The following is a 26233-nucleotide window of genomic DNA, read 5'->3' on the forward strand; positions in this document are numbered from 1 at the left end:
GGTAACACAAACCTATGACGTTTCTCACGCTCATAGGCAACACAAACCTATGGTGATCCTCACATAGCGGTATTAATCACAGCGACCCATACCATCCCATGGTGCTCCTCACATTGTGGGTACTAATCACAGGCAACCGAGACCCACGGTGTCGCTCATATAGTGGTACTAATCACAGGTAATGCCCAAATCCATGGTGTTTCTCGAAATGCGGACCCATGATGTCCGCAACCAGATGCCGAAACACCCCAGTGAGGATTGCCTATATCTCCTTGGGGTGTTCCAACCAAAACCAGACAGACGGGAACCTCCGTCGTAGTGGCAGGTACTATATATGGCTACTGTAAACCCACAGTGATCTACTCAGACCCATGTTATTCCTCACAGTGGTACTAATCGCAAGAAAAGTCTACTCATGGTGTTCCTCGCGTGATGGTACTAATCACAGGTAATCTCAAGGTTCAAAATTCAGCATCACTTGGTCGCTCGCACCTTCTCGCCCCTTTTAGTCACCTCTTACGACAGGCAGAGGATACCATGGGTGTATTCTTCGTCAGCGTCACCCACCCACAGGAGATGAAATTAAATTTAAGAAGGTTAGGATAGAAAGGTAGAAACAGAAGTGAAGAAAAAAAAGAGGGAAAATAGAAAAGAAAAAAGGAGGAACTTCGGGGACTCCCATGTCGCTCGCTGTGTGACGGAATATCTACGTGATGTTAGGATGTGAACCCTTGACTGGCCAGCTTACAGTCCAGAGCTCAATACCATAGAACACCTGTGGGATATGCTTGGCATGTCCGGCGTTACAACTTTTACCCTCAACGAAATGCGGGCAATACTACTGGAAGAGTGGACACTCATGCCCTAGGAAACTATACAGAACCTTCTGGGTAGCATGCTGCAAAGATGGAGGCCACAATCATCACCAGGGGTGGTAACCCCCAATGCTAAGGCAAGATAAGTGCGTAGTGTCATCAAGAAAAAATTCAGTGGTATGTTCATAAGTATTCAGTGTAATGCAATCTTACACTGAAGAAAATGGAAATTGCAACACCCAGAAGGAGTGGTGCTACATTGCCGCAATTGAACATGCAGGATGAGTGTTCGGTTGCGATTCAATGATTACACTTTCAGGTCCCTCTGACCACAAGTTTCGACAACAATCAATACAGGATGTGCCCACCACGAGCTGCAATACATTGATGAATTCGTCGAGGCAAGTAGTCAATAAGGCCCTGGATTGCTTCCTGAAGAACTGTGGCCCATGCTTGCTGCACTGCATGGGTCAGTTGTTCCAGAGTTGTGGGTGGCTGAGGACGGTTGGCCAGTTGTCGACCCATCATGTCCCACACATGCTCAATAGGACTGAGGTCCGGGGATCTGGCGGGCCATTCTAAGGGGGTGATGTCGTGGAGAGCTTCTCTGGAGATGCGTGCAATGTGAACCCGGGCATTGTCCTACTGAAACATCCCATTAGCAATGTTCGCCATCGTAGGGACAACCACTGGATTGAGTACCCTATCAACGTACTGTCGAGCAGTCATAGTGCCCTCAACAAGCACTAACTGTGATTTCACATTATAGCCAATAGCTCCCCAGACCATAATGCTTGGTGTTGGCCCTGTATGCTTCTCGACAATAAGATCTGGGCGGCCCCTCTCCCTGGTACGTCGGCGCACACGATTCCGGTGATCACTGCGGGCAAGACAGAAGTGCGATTCATTACTAAAGACGACCCTATGCCATTCATCGACCCACGTCGATCTTTCTCAACACCAGGCCAGCCTTACACGTCGCTGTTGTGGGGTCAATGGAACACCTTCTGCAGGGACTCGGGCTCTTAAGCCAGCTGCACGCGGGCAATTCCCAAATGTTTGTAGTGTAATGTGGGGTGCCACAGCTGCTCAAATTTGCGCTGCTGTTGTATGGGGTTCCACCCGGGCCATCTGAATGATGCGGCGATCCTCTCTCACAGTTATCTGTCGCACTGGGCCTGTGCCTGGTCTACGAGTTTGGGTACCTTCATTTGACCACTGCTGCCATACACGTTGTACCGTAGATGCCCGTCGGCCAACACGTGCAGCGACAGTCCTTAGCGATAATCCAGCCTCACACAGCCCACTTATCCGAGCCCTCTCAAACGGTGACAGTTGTTGATAGCGTGCTCTTCTCTGTCGTCGAGGCATGTTTGACGACGGAACACTTCACTGCACAGACTGCAAGTCAACTACGCTACACCAGAGTCCGTATACTGGAGTTGATTCCTCCGTGACCAATCACGTGGGGAGACCTGTAGCAACAATCCAATGGGTCTGAAACTTTGATCGTTTACATACCTACATGGCATCGTTCCATATCTTGAAAATCAACACAAACGACCAATGCCTTCATGGTGTTGCAATTTCCATTTTCTTAAGTGTAATTTAAGGTATTAACGTTTTCTTGTAATACAGTATCTAAGAAGTAGTTGGATAAACTTAAAAGAAAAAACTCCGAAAATCAGTATGAAGTATGCAGAGCACTTGTTAACTTCATTTTATAATACAATCAAAAAAATGGACAGCAGACCAAATGCCCTGGTATTTGCTAATGATGTGCTTTCATGAGGAGAAACAGAAGCTGAAATACAGAAGAAACTGACTGAGCAAAACAATGTGTTCAATAAATTTGATAGGAGGATAAGTAAAACAAAGACGGGAGAAATGACCAACAGGAAAAGAACTCAAACCTCTTTTGGAATGAGAAAAATTAGGATCAGTTTCTCACTTCAAGTACCCTGGAAGCACAATCTCCAAACACAAGACTGTCAAGCAGGAAATATTCAACAGAACACAGAGGCTTGTACTCTACTAAACAATAACTACAGAAGAATTCATGCAACATAAATGAGATTCATTAGAACTATGAATCAAACTACTTGAAAGGACAAAATAAGGAATGCAGTAAACTGGAGGGTAGCTGGCACTGAGGTTCCTATTACCAGTGTAATAAAGAAGCACTGATTTCAGTGGTATGGACACACTATGAGAAGGAAGAGTGACAACCTGCCAAACAATACTTTGACCTTACTGTCCAAAGAAAGAGCCCAAAGGGAAGGCCAAGGAATTGCTGGATATGTAGAGGAGGGAGGTCTGAAATGTGAAGATGTCCTGGAACTGAAGATGTATGCAGACAGGAAGAGATGGCGAGCACTTGTACACCACACCCAGGAAACTGGAGTTTGAAAAAATGCTGATGCAGGAATGAAGAAAAAAGCAAGGCTTAACCCTGGAACCGGCAAGCAGTTCACCTTCAAGCGGCAAGCATTTAGGCGAGTTTTGCAAGCAACTTTTAAAAAATTCATAAAAAAGTTGTTTTTCAATTTATTTTTACGTACAACATGTCATTTTATTCAGAAAAGAACGAAGAATACTATAGTATGAAATTAAACTTACCAATTTTGTATCCTGAAGCAGTATGGAAGAAGTATCCAACACACACTAAGTATTCCAAAATAATCCGAAAGTTCTGGGCAAGGTGTACGTAAAAAGTAATATTATATGACAATTTTACTATATACAAAATTTTCACAATTTTGTGCTGATTAAAATATGTGCAAAAGGTTTCACAACATTGAAGTATTGTAAAGTAAAATAGAACTGAAGTAACACAAGCACATTGCACCAAGACGTGAGTCAGTCAGATTCATCTTCGCTACCTTCGAAGTGGCTCGTCTTTCTTCCTGCTTTTATAGGTCTCCAAAAATGTTCTAATTTATGACAGTACTGTTGATGAACATTACAATTACATCCTGGGCACAAGAAGTGGATGCGTGCCTGTTTTTCTGCAGTCGAACAGACAGGGCACAACCCCAGTTTCTTTCCTGGGAGGCGTACCAGCTGATGTCCCTTTTCTCCTGAAGGTCAAGGTGGAATGTTTTGAAGAGTTTCTTCATCTACAAGACCTTCGACAATACTAATCATAAATTCCTCCTTGTCAAGGGGTTTGTCGGTCTTCAAACTATAGAGTATATAGGCATCAAAAATTACCATTACCAACAGGTTAGAATATTTCTTTCCAGTCGAAACGTTTGAGTGGCATGACTTTAGAAAAAAATATAAATACGTTATTTGCGATTTTGAAGTGTACCACTATTTTTCAATGTTGTTCTTAGGGTTCAGACCCATATTTATAACTAGAGAAATGATTTTTTTCATTTCTTATACTGTAATGTCAATCCATCTTTGCAGACGTGAATACGGACCCATATTTCCGGAATTCGTTTTATTTCGTATAATTTCCTGTGCGTATGTATTTATTAGTTTCAGTCACTAAACGATTACGGATAGCATTGGAGAAAAACAAATAGAAATATGTTAGAGGAGGACTGCTCCTGGGAGGGCAATTTCATATACCTGCGTTTCTAACCTTGAACTTCTCTTCCACTTTTATTTCTGGCTCTGGAGGATAAACTTTTGTCCACTTCGGTTCTGTTTTCTCAACTGCATTACCGTCATTATCACTATTATCATCAGTGGCTGGTTCATTATGTTCCACATCATCGTCAATAACAGTGTCGAAATCACTTAACCCAGGCTCATATAACTTGCAACTACCTGACGAATTATTGTCAACATCATCGTCAATTCCTTCTAAAAGTACGTCACTGTCACCTTCGCCGTCCAGATCAAACAAACAATTACGAATTTCACTACTTCCCTGATAATTCATTCATTTTTCGCCATGAAAGCTAATGCACATCGGACAAACACAGCAAGCACAACAGAACGACCGTCTGCAAAGCGTTCTCGTTTTTTCACGTGTATACCGCACACTCTGTCACAATAAACTACTTTAGAATTGTGGTGTGTTTATAGAGTAGAGTTTCCTCTTCAATATGATGCAAAATATGTCATAAAGATGTTGAGTTTCAAGGCGCTATCTCAAAATTAGTCAGTGCTGGCGTAATGCATCTCGATAGCGACTCTGCCGGTTGAGTAACAGGGAAATGAGTCGCGATCGCGACGATTGCCGGTTCCAGGGTTAAGGTAAATAGTTTTTGCTCTTAAATTAAAGTAATCCGTTGTTTTTTTTTTGTCCGACAGTGTATTTTGTGCAAATACCATATTTTCTGGAACCAAGATATCCCGAAGAAATGTAAGAAAGTATTATATTCAACCTATTATGAACCCATACTAACCTGTCAAGATCTAGAAGATATAATTGATGAAGAAAATATCATCATTGGGGACCAAAAGCGGAAATGAATACAGTAAAAGAATGGAAAATATTTAAAGATACTTTGGTGGATGAAGCTAAAAACCTATGTGGAGTAACAGGATCGACCATGAAAGAAAAAGAGACATCTTGGTGGAATGACAGTCAGATTGGCTATAAAAGAGAGAAATTGGGCAAAAAAGATGCTAGGAAAGAAAAGCAAAGAGATGCACAAGATCCAGGTGGCCAAGAAATGACTAAACTACAGGAACTCTACAGGGCAAAACTTACAGCTAAGAGGATAGTAAGAGAAGAGAAAGAGAAAAAATGGAATGAGTTTGTGGAAAAGTTGGAAGAGCACAGCAGAGGAAACAAGAAACTTCTTTACAGAGTAATTAAAAACAAGCGAAATAACGTAGAAGACATCAACGTAATAGAGCAGGACAATGGATCAGTAGTACGAGAGGAAGATGGAACCGGGAGAGAATTCAAGACCTTCTTTGACAAGCTCCTGAACGGAGAGGCATCAAATGTAATTCAAAACAGAAGAATCTGGAAAAAGTGAAGAGACCAGTAAATATATGGAGCCACCAATCACATGGCTGGTGATAGAGAAGAGCCTTGAAAGTATGAAGAAAGGGAAAGCTGCAGGAATAGATGAGTTAGGCATGGACATGTTGAGAGCAGGAGGAACTCCAGCAATCCAATGGCTATACAGATTCCTAAATGTAGTATGGCAGCAAAGTATCATGCCAGAAGACTGGAAGAAAGGTATAATTGTATCTATATTCAAGAAAGGCAGCAGACGGAAATGTACCAACTACCGTGGCATCACTCTACTCTCTCATGGACTAAAAATTCTGGAAAAATTATATAGGACAGATTACGAGATATTGTAGAACCACTTTTAGAAGAGGAACAATATGGCTTTAGGCCTGGAAGATCAACAACAGATCTTATATTTGCTGTCAGGATGCTAATAGAAAAACATTGGGGAAAAAGAGAAACAATTAATAGGGTATTTTCAGAAGAATGACAATGAAGATCAGATAGAATGAAGAAATACTGGAAGAACAGAATAGAAAAAACCATACAACATCATAGAAGACCGGACAGAAATTGACTACAGTGGTCCAATGCGGCCGTAAAAACACAATAATAATAACAATATATTCTTATATTATACTAGCACTTTGCCCGCGGCTTTGCTCGTGTCATACTTGAGTTAAGTTCCGTTATATTTCTTATTTCAAATTTTCTTTTGAAGGCCACCAAACCAATCCCATGCGTTCATCAACTTCCGTAAGAAATGTAAGACGTAAATGATGTGTTTTCCCGTCCCGGCCGGAATTGAAAAGTTTCACGTGTATTCCGAGTTTGCTATTAAATGACATTTAAAATTCCCTGTGATCTCGAAATATAAATATATTAATATTTTACATACTTCATTTGTAACAATTTCTTTGCCTGCTTTATGAATGGAATGAAACAAAAATGAAATATTAAAGATATGAGTGAGCTTATTTAAATTGCCTTAAAAGTTAACTTTGAATTATGAAATAAAAATACAGAGTTAAAATACAAATATTTGCTATCGAACTAAATTATAATTAACTATATCCAAAACCTAAGCATCAAATAACTTAAATATCTTTAGAAAACATGAACTTTAATATACTTAATCAATGAATAACGTAAAATCGTACGTATCACATAAAAAGAAATAAAAGAAGAATTTTAAATATAATTATTCAGTTTAGAACTTCTTTATATACAGTATTGGCAGTTCTTCCTTCTGGTGCCAAAAGGATTAAGCTACTTGGAGAACTAACTCTGGAACAGTCAACATAAAATTGTCCGTGGAAAAAACAGTCTTTGCGCAGTTAGATTTTATAGATCGTTGTACCAATGGTTATCAAGCTGTTCTCTTCGTAATTCTTTTCAGGATCGTAAGACATCCCGGAACGAAACTATTTTCTATGGACGCAATCGTCTTTTTTTTCGGACCCCAGGGTGATGCTCATATCGCGTTTGAATTGTCCTGTGATTTTCACAATTATTTTGCTGGTATGTAGCTGCCGCTGCTCTATGTACATCGGGATTATTTTTCTGATATGTCGATGCCACTGCTTTCGCCTAGACTGTTTTACCAGTTGTACGGATGAAATAATTCCTTTAAACTGTAAGCGGCTGCATAACTTTCTAACAAAGGGGTAATAATTCTCCTTGATAATGAGTAGCTGCTCTATGTATCGCTGTTAGCGCAACAGACTGCAAGACTGCAGGTTCGAATCTGACCCTTGGCGGCTTTTTTTTAACACAGGGGTATTGTTTTACTCGCAAACATTCTTATATGTAAGTAGGCCTATATACTCTAAATTGTATTTTATTTTCATTAAGGACTTGGTTGATTACCGTCTTGAAATACACGGAAGTGGAGTGAATGAACACGTACACTTATATGTTGGAAGGCAATTTTGGATTCGCAAAAGTCAAAATTCATGCACACAAGGGAATTATTTCATGTGTAAAATCTTGAAAAGAAATATATTTCCGTTGACTTATCAAGAAATGCAGGATGTTTTCTGTACTGTTGAGACGATTTCGAAGATTGAATGAATATATATGTATAATATTTTTCACAAAAACGGAGATATTGAACACAAATGTAAAACCACATTTCCCCCCTTTTCACCCCTTTAAAATCGGAATTCTACAACTTTCTTTTAAAATAGTATTTATGCTATAAGAAGAGAAATATTTGAATGAATGTAAGTACAATACTTTTTCACAAAAACGGAGATATTAACAAAAAATATAAAAATCACATTTCACCCCTTTTCACCCCTTTAAAATAGGAATTTTTGAAAATCCTTTCTTAGTGTGCATCTACACTACGGTAGGAACATGTCCTCAAATTTCGATGCAATTATCTCCAGCAGGTTTTGCTGTGCGTTGATTATCAGTCAGTCAGTCAGTCAGTCAGTCAGTCAGTCAGTCAGTCAGGACATCTTGCTTTATATATATAGATATTATAGTATATACATTATAATATATTTGTTCAACACATTTTACTTGCTTGCTTGTTGTTTTAAGGGGCCTTACATTGAACGTCATCGGCCCTCCCATTTTACCAAGACAATGCTGTGCATAATGCTCAATTCTACATCTCATCAAGATTATGAATGATTTTAAAGTGTATCTAAGCTTCACTTCGCAGTGATAAGAAGAATATCATAGACTACTACTCCTCTACCACAACACCACTATGCATATATGCCCATTTCCACATGTCATCAAGACTGAATTTTGAATTGTATCTACGTTCATGAATACTACGAAGAATATTTTTAAGACTTCTTCTCGTATACTCCTACAGCTAAGTGAACTAATTTCATAAAACAAATGTGTTTTCAGGAAATTCTATAAACAATTTTTCATAGAGTCAAACTTATATGTTTTAAGACCATCTTTAAAACGACTGTGTTTCAAATACTTTATTCTACACGCGATATGACTGAAGACAACCTTTAAATAGGTCGAAACTAGTCCCATTAAATATTCATTTAATAAACATAATTTAATTTGTATTTAAAAGGCGGAATAACTCGCTTAATATTTTATTTGGTTTAATCAAATTTCAATACGGACCCATAAAATGAAATTCATTTCTCTAGATAAGTATTGAACTGAAAGAAAAATGTGATGGTGTACAGACATTTTTAGTCGTGTGTTTCTGAAGGCTAGATTTAAATTGAACACTGTCGATCATCCACATCGATTTCTCGCTACGTCCACTACCCGCACTACTGAGCTATCTCGGGCTGCCGATTATTAATCCCTGTTGACTGGTGAAAAGAAATTCAAGTTCCAAATGAGAGGGCATGCCTTCAGAGTTCTTTTTCTTCTTCATGAATAAATAACGTGACAAATAGCTTGCGTTAGCTCGGTCAAAATAAAGGCTAAAATAAACAACTGATTTCAATAATAACTAAGTAATTGGCGTTACGGACCTCTAACTACTTTTACCGGTTTACGGAGACGAGGTGCCGATATTTAGTCCTGCAGGAGTTCTTTTATGTTCCAGTAAATCTACAGACACGAAGCTGACGTATTTCAGAACCTTCAAATACCACCGGATAAAGCCAGGATCGAACCTACCAGGTTGGGGTCAGAAGGCCAGTGTCTCAACAGTTTAAGCCACTCAGCCCGGCAGTTGATTTTAGTACTAGGTACAGTAAATAAATAAAAATGTGATACATCTCTATATACGACACTATACATCACTGATTTCAGAGGTTTGTTTATTACAACGTCGGGTTAAATTTCAGAAAGGCTGTTCCCTCATAAATTTACAGCGAAAAAATTATTATTTTGCTGGAACGTACAATATGTTTCCATGATACAGGCATGTCGAAGTATTTTTTTTGCTTAACTTTTCTGAAATTTAGGGAAAATCAGGTATAACAACAATCCCCTAAAGCTAGTAAACTTCACGCCATTGTAAATTCCTCCTATAACGGACTTCTACTATAACTGATACATTTCCCATCCCCTCCGTCTAACTCACAAGAGCACCTACTTGTCAACAATGACAACCACCATTCCTGTTCTATTCTCCAGTGACGAAGGCTGCAGATGAAAATTTTAGACCAGTGTTTTTCTTTCGCGTGTTCTCTAGCCACACACACTTGTATGGTACATCACTGCTCTCCATCTGTTACCTATAAATATTTCACTCCTGTTGGCTTTCTTATTGGCTTTCTTACCTGAACATTTGTGATTTACTCACTGTATTGCTTTACCTATTGATTACATTCAATGTAGCAACATTGAATTCATCAAGAGAATCCTAAAAATCTATGGCTGAATAATTGCTAAATAACTGACATAAAAAAATAAAAAAAAGCAATTTGAATTTGCAATCCTCAGAGCTTATAACTGCATAGTACTTACAAATAAGAAGAAGCAGTAATACTGTAACAACGATTTAGAGCAATATGCTCCAGCTTATTCAATGAGGATATCATCTCAATTGTCTGAGATGTTAAACTTGTACAATCACTCAAATCCAATTCGACGATGTTCGGGCACAACTCGACCAGTAATTGAATATCTGGAAAGAAACAGTTCCATAGAGTGTTACCTTACATAACTTGCATACAAAATCGATGGAAAGGTAATCAGAAACTTACGTTTATCAGCGAGCGTCTTCCTGCAGCCACTGATATTCAGTCTCTGCACAGTACATGGCAAGAATTCACAGAGGATTTCCAAACCAGCTGTGCTTAGATCCGTCCAGGCCAGGTTCAGTTCTAATAACCTGAAGAAATCAGTACAAATCTACATAAAACATCTCTTGCAGAAACGAAGTAACAACATTACCATTGGATGTGAATAGACAGGAAATACACTGATACAATAATACATTACAGGATTCACAAACATTTCATATTAAATAAATTTAAACTAAATACAAAAGCGTCTTTCTCAACCAACTCTCAACCAGGAAAATTTTATTTTAATTTACACTTCCTTAAGTTTTTAAAGGTATGATTTTAGTTTGTGATCTTATGTACTTGTACTGGAAGCACTGATGTCCTTTGCTCTGTTCTCTTCATATCTCCATACTTTCTGGGTTTCATATTTCAGTTTTATCTTCCAAGCATCTTATTCGTAAAAACTAGATGGCAAACAAGTCCACTTCTTTTTACATGCCAATATGTACACTGAACTGCAAGAAACTTGGTCGGAAAAGAAATATTTAACTTTATACATTCTCAAAATGTGAGGGTATTTGTAAACTGCATAGCAGGCGGCTGAAGAAATGATACTTGGGATCATACCACCTGCACAATATCTTCATCCTATTTCAAACAAGAGGATTTCCAGAGAAAGTTATCTTCTGCGATGGCCAATTTTTTGTAGTTAAGTGTACATACTGGGGTGAACATTTCTATGTCAAAATGTGATATATTTCTGATGCCCCTAGAAAACACAATTACCGAAGATCAAATTCTGCTAAGTCCATAAGTTTGGAACTAGTCAGTGGTAAACACAATACATTAGACATGTTGCACTCAGGCATGCTTTAGCAACAGCGAAGTTAGATTTTTTAATTTTTACAATTTGCTTTACGTCCCGACACAAATAGGTCTTATGGCGATGATGGAATAAGGAAGGTCTAGGAGTGGAAAGGAAGAAACAATGTGATTTGCTTTACGTCCCATTAAATATTTTATCGGTTTTTGGAGACAGATACCGGAATTTAGTCCCGCAGGAGTTATTTTACGTGCCAGTAAATCTACCAACAGAAGGCTGGCGTATTTGAGAACCTTCATATACCAGACTTAGCCAGGATCAAACCTGTCAAGTTGGGGCCAGAGGGCCAGCATCTCAACCGTCTGAGCCACTCAGCCCGACTGGAAAGGAAGCGGCCCTGGCCTTAATTAAGGTACAGCCCCAGCATTTGCCCGGTGTGTAAATGGGAGACCATAGAAAACCATCTTCAGGGATGCCTCTAGTGGGGTTTGAACAAACTATCTCCCAGAAGCAAGCTCACAGCAGCGCGCCCCTAATCGCGCAGCCAACTGGATATTCAAAATTGTCAAGTCATCAGCCCAAAGGATGGTTGGATCCTTAAAAATCACCATCAAAGGTTATGCAGTTATAGGAAAACTGCAAAAAAAGAGGTTATGCTTTTGAGGGCCTCTCCTATGACTGTCAGGTAAACAGCCAGATATGTAGGCTGCAGTTCTGCAAACTAGAAGTTAAATTTTTTCTTGCGTATTACCAACGAACTTTAACTACGGTACTGTTATGCTGATGTTGCAGTAACATTTTTATTCCGTTGGCAATAAGGTTACTGAAAATGTAGTGAAATTTTGCACGGTGGTATACCTGTTCCCTGGTGCTTTTGTTTGTTTAACACTATTCCTTTTGAAATTGTATTACTAGAGTTCAATACAGTATTTGACTTTTGTTGGCTATAATATAGAAGTACATGTCAAGGAAAGAATTAGGAATGAAATCACTACATACAGAGAAATGTTGAAATTAATTATATAATGAAATTCAGAAATTGTAGAAAATAACATGACTGAAAATGTTACCTGGACGCAAATGGCAAAATTCAGGTTATGTATTGTATCAGATAATTCCTACCACACAATATAATTTTGTTCTTTGTTTAATACTAATTAAGAGGATGCACATTACGGCAAAAGAAAAATTAATATTCGTAATCAATGCCATGATCATTTATTATTAATTATTCAATTTATTATTGTTAATTTAATGCGTAGTTTATTTTTCCAAAACGATGGTAAAATAGTAACTGGCAAGCATTTATCTCTCTTTAGTGTAAAAACTTGGGAGTAACTTGTTATGGAGTCAAAGAAAGATAACCCCTTAATGTCCTCATTTGGCAGACGAGTCACTATGAAAAACGTTGTATACCCTTACTCCACATGAGCGGCGCAGAGAGATCTGGAATAATAACCAAGCTTTCTGGCACACACTCTAGTTATTAGGAAATGTGTACTATCACCTCTAGTACCCTGCCGACTAACATTTATAAGGTATAAAAAGTTGACTATTGGGACTCGAACTGATAAATAACGGAATGACAGCATCAAGCAATGACACCATAACGATCATGGCTACCTAGGAAGCTTATCGTTGCTGTCTTTGCAAGTCATATCAGTGGCAACAACTAGCTGGTTTGGGAAGTTTTTAAAAATGATGTAATAGCTGAACATGAAGTGTGATATATTTTGTAAATATATACATAGATTACGTAACAACTTATTTTTCATATACAGTGGAACCTCGGATTGCGAGTAACTTGGTTTACGGGTGTTTAGCAAGACGAGCAAATATTTTAAATAAATTGTGACTTGATAAGCGAGTGAGGTTTCGCAATACGAGCATCACGTGTACGTACGTTTCCACCTCCCCTGTGCCTTCGTTTTCCCCTCCCCCTGCCACTCTCTTTCCTGGGAAAGAGTGTGTAATCATTTCCCGCGCTGGACTTCAGTTGGCGTGCCTCACTCGCAAAGTCAACACCGTACGAGTGTACATGTTTTGTTTCAGTCATTTGTGATATAACTGTTCTGCAACGATGGGCCCTGTGAAAGAAAAGAAGGCTAAAAAGGAATTCAATCGGAAGAAGGAGATGATTACATTGGATGAATCTGTTCAATGACAATGCAATGTCACATTTTCGTGAAATCCTCAAAAAGAGGCAAAAGCAACAGTCATTGGACAGGTTCCTCGTTAAAGTTGCACGAAAAGAAAACACTTCCAATGAGCCAACCGATAGCAGTGATTCCGTTAGTGAAATTCGTGCTACACAGTAACTCTTCTCATGTCATCTCTCGTCTCCCTCACACCAACAATGATTCTATTGTAAGGTAAAGTGCAGTTTAATTGTTTTACGTTATATTTTGTTTTAGAAATGTTATGCGAATAAATGTTTTTGTGTTGTGGACGAATCATCCGAGTTTCAATAGTTTCTTATGGGAAAATTTGCTTTGATATACGAGCGATTGGATTACGAGCATGTTGCCGGAACGAATTATGCTCGCAATCCAAGGCTCCACTGTATCATGTAGATGCAGATTCATATGATGTGCAGCCATCTTGATTCTTACGGCAGTGTCCCCAATAGGAACAAAGTCCCAGATAAGAGTGTTAACTGCCTCTCTAACTTCGGCACAGCTAAACTAGAGAATATTGTCCCAGACTGCACATAAACAGGAGTCATAGTACGCGTTTTCAACCAAACTTACAGTTAAATGTGCAAACTGCCACAAATGTAAACCGCACTTTTATGTGCCGTCAAAGTACAGGCTCTGAGACCATCTTTTGTCAGGCCTTCACAACCAGATAATATGAGCAATCCTCAGGATGAGGAGTGAAGGAGTTAGTCATTGTTTTCCTCATATAAACAGTAAATCAATAATTAATCTACAGAAGGCTAATTAGGAAATACATGACACAGCAGAACTTTCATGTGACTAGTTCTTTTGAAACTAGAGACCTTAGACCACTCAAGGAATTTAGTAGCTTTGTTATTGTAATGTGCTACATTTAACCCTTCCCACTCGTGTGTCGACCTGAGGTCGACAGCCGTCACTCAGCGTTATAGCTCGTGTGTCGACTCTGAGTCGACACAATGTTTCGCCGCTCGTTGCTATGTTACCTGGAACGCCAGGGCTTTTGTACTTCATTTCGTAAGTGCTGGTCCCTTCCGGAAACGTAAAGAAACCAAATAGGTGTGTTTTAGTTTCTCTCTGCTTGGCAAAATTCCTCCGTGTCCTTGACAATGGAAAGCAGTCGTGTGAAGCAACATGGCGGCGCGCAGTCTGACTGAAGCCGAGATTCTTGCGTCTATTTCGGCTGATTTTTTTTATAGTGACCATGAGAGTGATGAAAATTTTGAATCTGGCGATGAAAGTGATATATCTATTAGTGATTCAAATGACGATATTGATATCAGCGTCGCAAGAAATCATGGAGGAGGCGGTAGTATTTTGACTCGTCCCGGTCCCAGTCATACAGTGCCGACTTCAAACATACCTTGGAGGTTGCGGAGAAAGGGTGATGCAGAATTACCCTAATTTCCTTATATATTAGTCAGTGTATTCATAAACTGTGGCAATAGACTTAAAATAGAACTAGAGTACTGGTAGCTATTTTTTACTTATCATTTGATAACCTCTATTGTCCACGAGACAAACAAATTTGCTGAAATGAAATTACAGCAAAATACTCCACTTCAGAAGAGATCTATCTGGTTTTCTTGGAAAGCTGTGACATTAGAAGAGCTGGAGGCATTTATTGGTACAATTATTAACATGCGGATGAAGAGTAAGGCAGAAATGAAGGATTATTTTAATGCAGACTGGTTGGATAAGCAAGCAGGGCTCCATCCAAGCATTTGCTTTGAACGCTTCCACACACACTCAAGACATACCGTTAAGAAAGTGAGAAACATGATTTTGTGTCATGTAAATACCATAATTCATTAATTTTGTAGTTTCCTCCTGTATATATTGTTACAACCAGTACTTAACACCAGGTTTTAAATTATGAAGAATGCTGACAGAAATAAATGCGAGTTGGGAGAAATCAGGACGTACAAATAATTCGAGCGGAAAGGGTTAACCTTAACCCCAACACAAACATGAAGCAAGGATGAAGTAACATAAATAGTGTAAAACGAAACACAATGGTGTAGAACTGTGTCAAAATTCCAAATGCTACATTACGTGCAGGAACTTGTTTAGAACATTATGAACACTTCTGTCAATCTAAGGAACTTGCTTCAGAAGTAAGAAAAGTGATATAGCTGCAACATATTCACAGGTCATTAGCATCAACATGTGCAATAATCTGAATGATATAAGAAGTAATTAAAGGGATGAAAGTAAGGATAGCGAGAATTCAAAGCAAGTTGAACACCAACAACTCTTACTTTCTTTAAATTTTCCCCTCCCGTTCAGACACATGTAACTTCTCAGTTTTAATTCAGTGACAGGCCATAGTCAAGAGTTGGGAAGACCAAAGAGAAAGATAAACTTACAGTGAAAGAAAAACTCCATGTTCTAGTCTAATTTCTCTTTTGTCTTCATTAATATTCACATACATGGCTTCATTCTATCAGTCCATCTTCAATATCAAATTATACCGCATACTCTGAACAAAATTCAACTGTAACGGTCACAACTTACCTTCGGCAGCCAGTTAATATGCTTTTGAGACCATCCTTTGTCAGGCCTTCACAACCAGATAAGTTGAGCACTTCCAAACTTCTATTCTTGGCAATAGCAGAACAGCACTTATCATTCAGTTCACAATGCTCTAAACTTAATTTATGCAAAGATTCACAAGTGCATAATAATGTGGCAAGATCTGAAAAATAAAGCATTTATCTGTGATCTATCAACTGATAAACTGAATCAATATACAGTTGAACTTGGATAATTCAAACTTCTATAATTTGAAATTTTCTTTAATTCAAATATTTTGCTTGGTCCCTAGGACTTTGTATGTAAACAATATTTAAAAATCACAGGTAATTCAAGTTTTGTTTTGGTTTACTTGAAATTTTTTTACCCCAGTGTTTTTTTACAGTGTTATATTTCACAACTCATGTTTTCTCAACAACAGCCTAGACTGTGTTGAAATGGGCTGAAGGCGGGGAAGTTCCATCTCCTTACCCCTCTGGGCTGCCTGTGAGGTCAGTGTCCCCTCCTCCTACCCATCCCACCCCTCCCCAACACCCCTTCACCCCTGTTTTGAACTGACTGTTGCATCACAGAGTCAAGCGGTTGAATTTGCTTAGTGATTACGATGTTGTTACGAGAGACTGCATAATTTGAGCATTTCTGCTTAATCTTTTGTTGAGTGTGGAATGTGTGACAATGTCCTCGTCAAAACCTAAGATGATTTACTGGCACGTAAAAGAACTCCTGCGGGACTAAATTCCGGCACCTCGGCGTCTCCGAAAACCGTAAAAGAGTAGTTAGTGGGACGTAAAACAAATAACATTATTATTATTAAAACCTAAGATGTACAAATCATTAACTTTAGCCACAAAGATAGCAGTGATTAGAGAAGTGAAAAAGGGTCTAAAGAAGAAATCAGAAATTGCTAAGGAGTTTGGAATCCCACCTAACACGCTATCCACTTATTTGAAAAATAAAGACAAAATTTTGAGCAGTGGAACTGTTAGTGGGAAGGCCAGAAAAGGACAAGAGAACAGGACAACCCAGATATAGACAACTGTGTTTTGACATGGTTCAAGCAGGCGCAAGACAAAATTCCGAACAGTGGCACTATTTTTCGACGAAAGGCTGAACAGTTTGCCTTTGAATTGAGGAAACATGATTTCAAAGGCAACACAGGAGTGACTGGATAGTTTCAAGGAAAGGAACAAAATTTCTTTTAAATCTGTGAATGGTGAGAACGCGGCTGTTGACCAGTGTGAAGCTGAACAATGGAAGAAAAACCTAGAAGAGGTGATTGAGGACATGGAGCCTAAAAACATTTTCAATGTTGATGAGACAAGTCTTTCCTTCAAGTGCATGTCACACAAAACCCTAGCATTTAAAGGCGAAAAATGCCATGGAGGAAAGCTTATTAAAGAAAGAGTTACACTACTGGTTGGAGCAAACATGGATGGGTCGGAAAAACTGCCTTTATTAATGACTGGGAAATCTGCTAATCCTCAATGTTTCAAAAAAAAATTAAAAAATAAAAGTTCAGTATGCATCCAGCTGAAGAGCTTGGATGACAAGCAACATTTTCAAGAAGTGGCTGTTAAAATTAGATGAAAAGTAATGCAAAGAAAAATGGAAGATTGCTCTCTTTATTGACAACTACACTGCTCACAACAGCACTTTGGAAAACGTGAGGGCGATTTATTTCCTGCCTAATATGACATCTGTTGTTCAGCCCATGGAACCAGGGTATAATAATGAAAATCTGAAACACTTCTACAGGTAACTGTTGGTCGAGTATATTCTCACAGAGGTCCGTAACGCTCTTAAAATTAAATTTTACATTCTCCACACCTCAAGAATATGTAAGCAAGCATGAGATTAGATGACAGCTGAAACAATCAAGAACTGTTTCAAGAAAACTGGTTTCTTGATAAAAGACTATGACGGTGCCGATGAGACTATGGATGAAGCCGTACCTTCAGTTGACGGTTGGGAGGAAATCATGTCTGCTCCCATCTCCTATGAAAAATTTGTCAATGTTGATGATGTCACTGTGTGTAATCCCACCAAGCTTCAGACGGTGCATCCGGAGATGAGGATGTCAATTATTTAGAGGACCAGGAACAACAGATCTCGAGTGTGGCTGAGGCATCCAATTACGTCCAACTCAGATTAATTTTTTGAAAATCAAAACAATAAGCATACCTGCCAACTTTACAAAACCCAAAATCAGGAGATTCTGATATGAAAATCATGAAAAACCAGGAGAAATCAGGAGATACAATTGGTCAAAACTGCTTATTCTACTTGCCTTGTGCAATACAGGAGTACCACGGTATATAACACGTATCATCTCAAAACCCAACTGTCGCTATATGCTACAAGGCTAAAAATTACATATCTCTATTCCCTCACAGGAAGTATGGGAGTGGGATGATTGGTCTCTTATAAGCCTTCAGAAAATAATGTGAACATGTTCTACATGTGTGAATCAGTCATGCACTTAGATGCCATAACTTAGCAAAAGCATAGGTTAATATATTGCATCATGCGCCTGCACAATTATGCGAAGTGCAATGCAAATTTTTATCAAGTAATAAATTAAAATTCACCAGAATTGTCTCCAAATGGCTCCTAAAATCTCTAGAAAATTCACTAGTCGCTATCTTACTCGTTGCGATATACAGGTTTCAATAAACATCGCACATTCGCGCGAATTTCTCGTATTAATAAACAACGATATTTCATTTGAAAGCGAAGGACTTCCGGCCACTGGCATACAAAGTTTAAATAGAGGGATCTGAAAACAAATGTTTGAAGTTCATATAATAAAAAATAATAATAATAATTTTTTTAAAAAAACCTAAAATCGGGAGAAATAATAGAATCGGGAAGCAGGAAAAAATGACAAATAGGGAGTCTCCTGCCTAAATCGGGAAATGTGGCAGGTATGAATGTAAGTGATTATATTTTTCAGTCACTAAATCATATAGATTCATACATCATGAGTGAGAGATTAAAACAAGAAAGCAAGCTATGGTCTCAGATTTTTTTTTAACAAAGAGCAAATACGATTTCTAATGGCATTAAGACTAACACAAATGATATTTTCAGTACCTACCTAATGTCTATTGACTAAATAATGCCCTGTATCTATAAACAGATCAAGTAGATTGTAAAATATGTATGTATACACCAATAATGTCTAAGATGAAGTTTCTTATGTAAAACCTAATGTTGGAGTTATTTTTGTAACTTTTTTGTTTAATTCCTTTGAGATTCGATTTATCCAAGTTCCACTGTACAAGAAAAAGACATTTTTCATCTAGTTCACATAAAAAAAATTCAATCAGATGTTTTCACAAAGTCCACAACACAGTCACTGTGCCAATTCTGGCAATTCTGTGCCTTCTTTTCCCTTCCCCACCAAAACAGGAAAGCAAGACTGCATTTGTGTTGAATTACATATCATTGTTAGGTATCTACTGGTTATGGTATGATAAGTAAAAAAGCAGCCACACAGTAAGTTTATTTGTTATAATTCCATTTTTAATTTTTAGCTACTCTCTTCATTTAATCTTGTGAATCTGATTTGATTTTTATATTTGTTTATAGTGCAGTGGAAGGTTTGGTCACAACTTGGCTTGCAAGTCGTTTAGCAATTTAAGATGTTATTCACCACACAAGGAATATAAACGGAGCTGTATTAGAAATTTGAGTCTTAAGTTTCTTTAATTTTATTTTAAACACATGTTATAGAATATATAGAATATTTTAAGAATTTTAAACAATTTTAAAGATTTGATTTACAACTGACAATTGAGGTTTTTAACCCATTCCACTCTGGGCCTGAATATCACTAACAAACGTTCTGGACTGGGCATTTCTACGGATTTGAAAAATATTCTGTCTCTGTACCTGTAGGAGATATTACACGATTCTTTTTCGTTTGTGCTTGTTTGAGCATCTAGTTTTTAAAAATGTTTTGTTTCAAGTCAGCTATCACTGGATATTTCAAAATTGTTGACATATTATACCATATTTTGCAAATGAAAAGTCTGACGGATTATTAACTCTTTCCGGTCTAACTGCGAGCTATCAGCGGCCGAAATTACGTTCAGGACGCGCTGCGGGCATAGCCCGTTGTAAGGTTTGACAATTCGCTAAAAATCGAGAACGAGCTATGCACGCATTCTGGTGGTTACATCGTGTTTCTTCATGTATTAGTTACGAGAGTATTTAAGCAGATGGCAGTATTATATGTCAAAGTTAGAGGATTTACGATATTTTTGAACTGCATGCATCAGTAGATGTTGTCACTCAGTGAGCTCTAAGACATGGTTTCTCGCGGCGAACATGTGCTTGACAAAAGTGATATTTTCAATATTTCATAATATATTATAAGTTTATGCGCAAATGAACATATTATTGACATATGAATTCGAAACAACTTCTTGCATTTCATTATGATTGGTGATCGTTTTACGGCCTAGCGCATGTTCCCGCATATTTCATATTTGCGTGAATACGTAAGATAGTCTACATATTCGTAAAGTTGTCTGTTTAGAAGACTTATTTTCTCTTTCTCAGAAGTATTTTGTGGTAAATGGAACAATAATTTTACATTTGAGTAAGTTTTAACAAAATTTATCAATTAAAATAAAAAATTTTAACAGCTCCCATTTTCGTTATTGTAATTATTACTATTGTTATTATTGAAAAATTGTTTTTATATTGTACTCATTATTGTTGTCGTTTTGTAATTGCAATGCACATTTTATATTAGCGAATTAGGGTAAATATAACTGTATTTCAGAAAACTGCACTTGCTTAGTTATCCGTCGGACTTTTTTCCATTCGCAAAACATGGTATAATATATAAACAATTTTAAAATCTCAAGTGATAGTTGACATGATATAAAGAGAGCTTTTGAAAATTAGATTTTCAAACAAGCACAAAGAAAAAAGAATCATGCCAATATCTACTACAGGTACAGAGATATAATGTTTTAAAGATCCTTAAAAATGTCCAGTCCAGAACGTTTGTTAGGGATATTAAGACCCAGACTGGAATGGGTTAAGCAAGCACAGTTTACTGAAATACTGTTATATTGTCCCTACAATGTTCATGTAAAAAGTGCATTGGAAATACAAAACACAACAATAATGAAAATGATATAAAATAACTGTAATAATAATAGTAATAACGAAAATGGGAGCTCTCATGAAATTTTATTTATACATTTTTATGTGACAATACTGGCTCGGAAGATGTTAGTGAAGATGATATTGAAGGCATGTAATTGTAATTTTATTCACAAATGATACGTAAGAATATCTACATACTGGTAAAGTTTTCTGTTTTTGTTTTGTTTTTTAATTTAGATGTGAGGGATTACAATTACATAAAATATCAAAAATAAAACTTCTATCAAGGAGTTGCTTGCCGCGAAATGCCATGTTTTAGAGCACATTGAGTGACAACACCTACTAATGCACGCTCATCAATTATATTGTATATTCTCCGACTTAGACAATACTGCCATCTGTTGAAATACTCTTGTAACACATGAGGAAACGCAATGTAGTCGGCAGAATGTGTGCATAGCTCGTTCTCGATTTTTAGCGAATTGTCAAACCTTACTACGGCTATGCTCGCTGCACGGGAAAGAGTTAAAGTTGTAATCCCATTAATGAAAATGATGTAAATTGTTAGATTATGAATTAAACAGTTTAGTATTTTTATTTGTATGATATTTGATATTACACTACTGTGCAAAACTTAAAGATGAAAGTAACTTTCTCATGTTGTGTCACTGCCAAGTAACACAGATAGATGAAACTTGAACCACACATAGGAAGAACTGCTACAGTATGGCACGGTAGGCAACTGAAAGGAATATGTGATGAAACAAACAGAAATTACACTTTTTATAAAAGACAATAAATTACACGATAGTCGCTACGACTCACGATGGACCCCTGGACATCACAAAAGGAGGGACATGGTTCTGGGCGAGCGATCACCACGAACAGCGATGCATGCTCTGCAATGTTTACCCATGCTGGCTACAAGATTCGTAAGGAGTTCTTGTGGTAGGGCGTCTCATTCCTCCATCAGCGCAGTTGACAACTGCTGGATGGTCGTTGGTGCATGTGGACGTGCTAAAATACGTCCGCCCAATATGTCCCACATGTGCTCAACAGGATTTAAGTTGGGGGAATGGTCAGGCCAGTCCATCCACCGAATATCTTCTTGTTACAAGAGCTCCTCCACCTGCGCTGTTTGATGCAGTTGTGCATTGTCATCCATAAAAATGAATTCAGGGCCGAATGCACCCCTGAAAAGAAGCACATGGGGAAGGAGTAAACTGGAACAATAACACTGACCGGTGAATGTACCCCATTCAAAGATGTGGAGGTCGGTACACCCATGCAACATTTTGCCTCTTCACACCATAACACTTGGAACACCAAAATGATCATGTTCGACAATGTTAATGGGTGTATTACGTGTTCCTAACTCTCACCAGGTGAGGGTGCGTCTAGAATCACTACTCAGTCTGAATCTGCTCTCATCTGAGAAGAGCATGTGACCCCAGTCCTCGTCCGTCCAGACTGCTCTTGCACCATCGCAAACAGTGCCGTTGATGTGCGGGTGTCAACGGAACACAACATAATAGTCATCTGGCAAACAGACCACCCCCGTGCAGTTGCTGTGCCACTGTGGAACGCGAGATTGAGTGCTGTGCAGTCCTGTTAAATGTGGTTGCAATTGTACCCACTGTTGGCCACAAGTATCTTCTTGCATGTTGCACAATGCAGCAGTCATCTGCTGCTGTAGTTGACAGTGGTCGACCCCTCCTCTCCTTTGGGCAGCAGTGTCTCTGGTTTGGAATGCTTTCCATGCCCGTGAAACAATGCAATGAGCAACACCAAACACCTGGGGTACACTTGTCACACTTCGTCCTTCCAGTTTCTCAACGATTCTTCCCCGTGTGAAGTCATCCAAAATGTTGTCTCCGGGCCATGTTGTAATGAATAACACCACCACAGTGCACAGTAATGCTCGCTGATTGACTCACACTGTCTTGTCCCGCTCTTTCACCTGCTCGTTTTGTGGGGCCAGACCCATTTGGTGCTATAGTCACCAGACCTCACGCCAGGTTTCTATGCATATGTGGGAGACCTTTGGCAACATGTTACCGCACTTTCATTAATTTCCACCAAGCAGTTGATATGTTGCTTTAACCATCTTGTCCTTAAGTTTTGCACAGCAATGTATGTGGTAGCATGTAAGTCTGTAGAATATTTTGTGAACATTCTGCCGCTGATGAAGAGAAAATGCAATGGTGTTCTTGAAATGTGTAAGATAAATGATATGTATTAAATAGCTTTTTATTAATATTGACAAGGCAGAACCATACCATCATCTGTTTTCTTCAGTGTTGAGATTATTAAGTTCTGGTAGAACATTGCACTTCTGTGTTACCACCAGCTATTTATTCCCTACAGATCATTCTGCCTGTTGACACAGACCAATTCTCAAAAATCCAGCAGTTATTTTGTGGATGCCTTAAAATCATGTAATGTTCAACATCTTAGAAAATTCGAAGGCCTTCAAATTCACCATGTCACCAGTAAGTGTACTGCACCCGACAGGGGCATGATACAAGGTCCTTTGATTAAGATTGGTCATTTAAGTTGCAGACGCGATGCTATTTGAGGAAAGAAATCTCGAAATGAATATCATTAAGACAGATGAAATAAGTTTTTAAAATTTATTCTATAGAATTTCATTATTTGCGATCTATTGCGCAACATCTTTCATTGTCCAGCGGTGAGCCCACAGAAGAGTGAAGCCCATGAAGTCATGGGTGGGGCTGCAATCGGTGGTTCACCGTGACATAACTTGAGAAGTCATCCCTACCTCACGTTCAAGAAAGTGAGGGGAGGCAAACTTTTACGAAGCAAAATAAGGGAGCCATCTTCAAATCAGCTTGGCCAACTTGATTGTCTACGATGTGGAAATTAATAAAATCTGAATTCTGGAGTCGCGTTTCGATTTAGAAGAGATAAAGAGTGTATAATGTCCTCTTGGTTGATAACTTATGGATGGAGAAAGAATACTTTGTTATATCAGCGTCGAAAATCACCACGGGCCATCTGGTTAGTGTCAAGACACCTCATTGATGCGGGAGTTATCCCAAAGTAGAGGGGGAAACAGGAAAAACTTGAATCGCAGGAGATCCTACGAAAAAAATCACACGGATGTGTCTCAATCACATCAGGTGAATAATGGTCGCACTATTTGACCTCTAGTGGGCCATGGATAGGCCATATGCAGATTTTAAGTGGGGGAAACTGCCTTCTTGTAAAAAGCACTGCCAAGGGTGCATGCAGCTTATCATTCAGGACTCTCAGCTCACGAAAAACAAAGCTATGTTTAGCTGAGCTCGTAGTACTTCTTTGTTTACTGATTTGAAACCTAAAATTCAAACGCAGGAGAATAATTCATGTGAACACTACATTGAGCTGACATACGTGACGCTAGTAATTAAACATTTAAACTGTGTTGAGTCACGAACACTCAGTTTGACTTGTAAAATTATTATTATTAATATTATTATTATTATTATTATTATTACTACACCACGACCGTGTCGGTAGTAATAAATCAACAGTGGCTGAGAGGAATAAGAATTCGATATTGAACCGCGGACTACAAGGTACTAATCCGAAATCGTGGGCGGACACCTGCGCTGAACGCAATCGAACGTATTGTGGAAATAAAATAGTGGTGTGTTCTGTGCCTAGGAAACTGCAAGTGACATCATCAATCGAGGACCATGGACTTCCGGCTTGGTGAAATGGAACTACCAGTGATCGCTTTGGTGATGATGGATCAGCACTAAACCCCGTTATGGACCACCCCAGCTGACAAGATGTCATCAGATGATAATAGAGATGAGTACTTAATCTAATTAAATGACATGGCTAGAAGGGGCAGGAATTATTTGTCATAAGCTGACACTATAATGTTAAGGATGTAATCTTATTTGAATGTAAAGGTGCCAAAGATGAGCACATAGTTTTTTATTTTATTTTAATTAGTAACAGGTCAGAGTGATTTTAATCGTAAATAGGGGAAATTTCTGATTCTGAGAGATTTGTATGTGGAAGAAGATTCATTTATTTGCTTAATTTTGGGGAAAACCGTAGTCAGTTAATGCATCATAAGACCATTAGTTTCGTAAATTCAGGGATTGATAATTTAAGATAGGTGGTAGTTAATCCAGTATTGATAATTGCATGAATAGTAAGTATTGTAATATAAGCTACGTGAGGAGTTCCAGAATATCAAGAGATGCCTACAGGCCTGATACCCAATCCCTCCATTGAAATATTTAGCTAGGGATTCTCTCAATTTAAGTTGGGTTATTTTGATCAGTTTATTTACAATTTAATTATTGTGTGACAATTTCATTATGGTATAATTATGAGTTAATTAGCATATGAATATTTAATTATGAATTAATTGCTACGTGACAATTTAATTATGGTGTAATTACAAGTTAATTAGCATGTGAATAATTATGAGTTGATTACCATGTGACAGTTGAATTATGGTTTAACTATGAGTTTATTACCATGTGACAATTGAATTACTATTTAATGATGAGTAATTACCATGTGACAGTTTAATTATAAATTAATTGTGAGTTAATTATCATGTGATCATTTAATTACCTTGTAATTATGAGGAAGTTACCGTGTGATGGTTTGATATGATTTAATTACTAGGTAAATCACGTAAGGAAGTCAGTGGACAACTGAAACCAATAATAACGATAATAATAATAATGCAAATGTTAGTAACAAACCGATGTCGTGATGTGAGATAGGTGTGCATACCTGCCAACTTTTAGAAGAAAAAAATAGGAAGATTTTAATTTTTGGATTTCATCACATATATTCCACCACGGTTTAGGTGAAAAAAGGTCAAGATAAAAAGGCATACATATCTACCTACAGTTACAATGCGAATTGACCATTAAATTTATAATCTTAAACTAACAAAACATAAAAAAGGTTACAAGAAAATGTACCTAATCATTCTCATTTAAGACACTTAAGCGAATAATAATATTTATGTCACAGCGACACACGCAACAAAATGCATACCTTAATACCGTATTTTCTCGCGTAATTAACGCACTTTTTTTACGAAAAATGCAGGCGGAAACTTCGGATGCTTACATTATTCAAGGAATTCAGATATTTACAATCCATTTACAGTAAATTTA

The 26233-nt window shown here is 38.0% G+C and overlaps 1 protein-coding gene across 4 annotated transcripts in view; it reads right to left on the reverse strand.

Moving 5' to 3' along the window:
• LOC136880908 (S-phase kinase-associated protein 2) overlaps positions 1-26233 on the reverse strand; it is a 222731-nt gene that overhangs the window by 21743 nt on the left and 174755 nt on the right. For all 4 annotated transcript variants that reach the window (XM_067153445.2, XM_067153439.2, XM_067153452.2 and 1 more), the window contains 3 exons: positions 15933-16113; positions 10392-10519; positions 10153-10312 (listed from right to left, as the gene is read on the reverse strand). In XM_067153445.2, the coding sequence (XP_067009546.1) occupies positions 10153-10312; positions 10392-10519; positions 15933-16113 (469 nt within the window). The remainder of the gene's footprint in view (positions 1-10152; positions 10313-10391; positions 10520-15932; positions 16114-26233) is intronic.

Source organism: Anabrus simplex, chromosome 1 (genome assembly GCF_040414725.1).
Source record: "Anabrus simplex isolate iqAnaSimp1 chromosome 1, ASM4041472v1, whole genome shotgun sequence".
Lineage (NCBI taxonomy): Eukaryota > Metazoa > Arthropoda > Insecta > Orthoptera > Tettigoniidae > Anabrus > Anabrus simplex.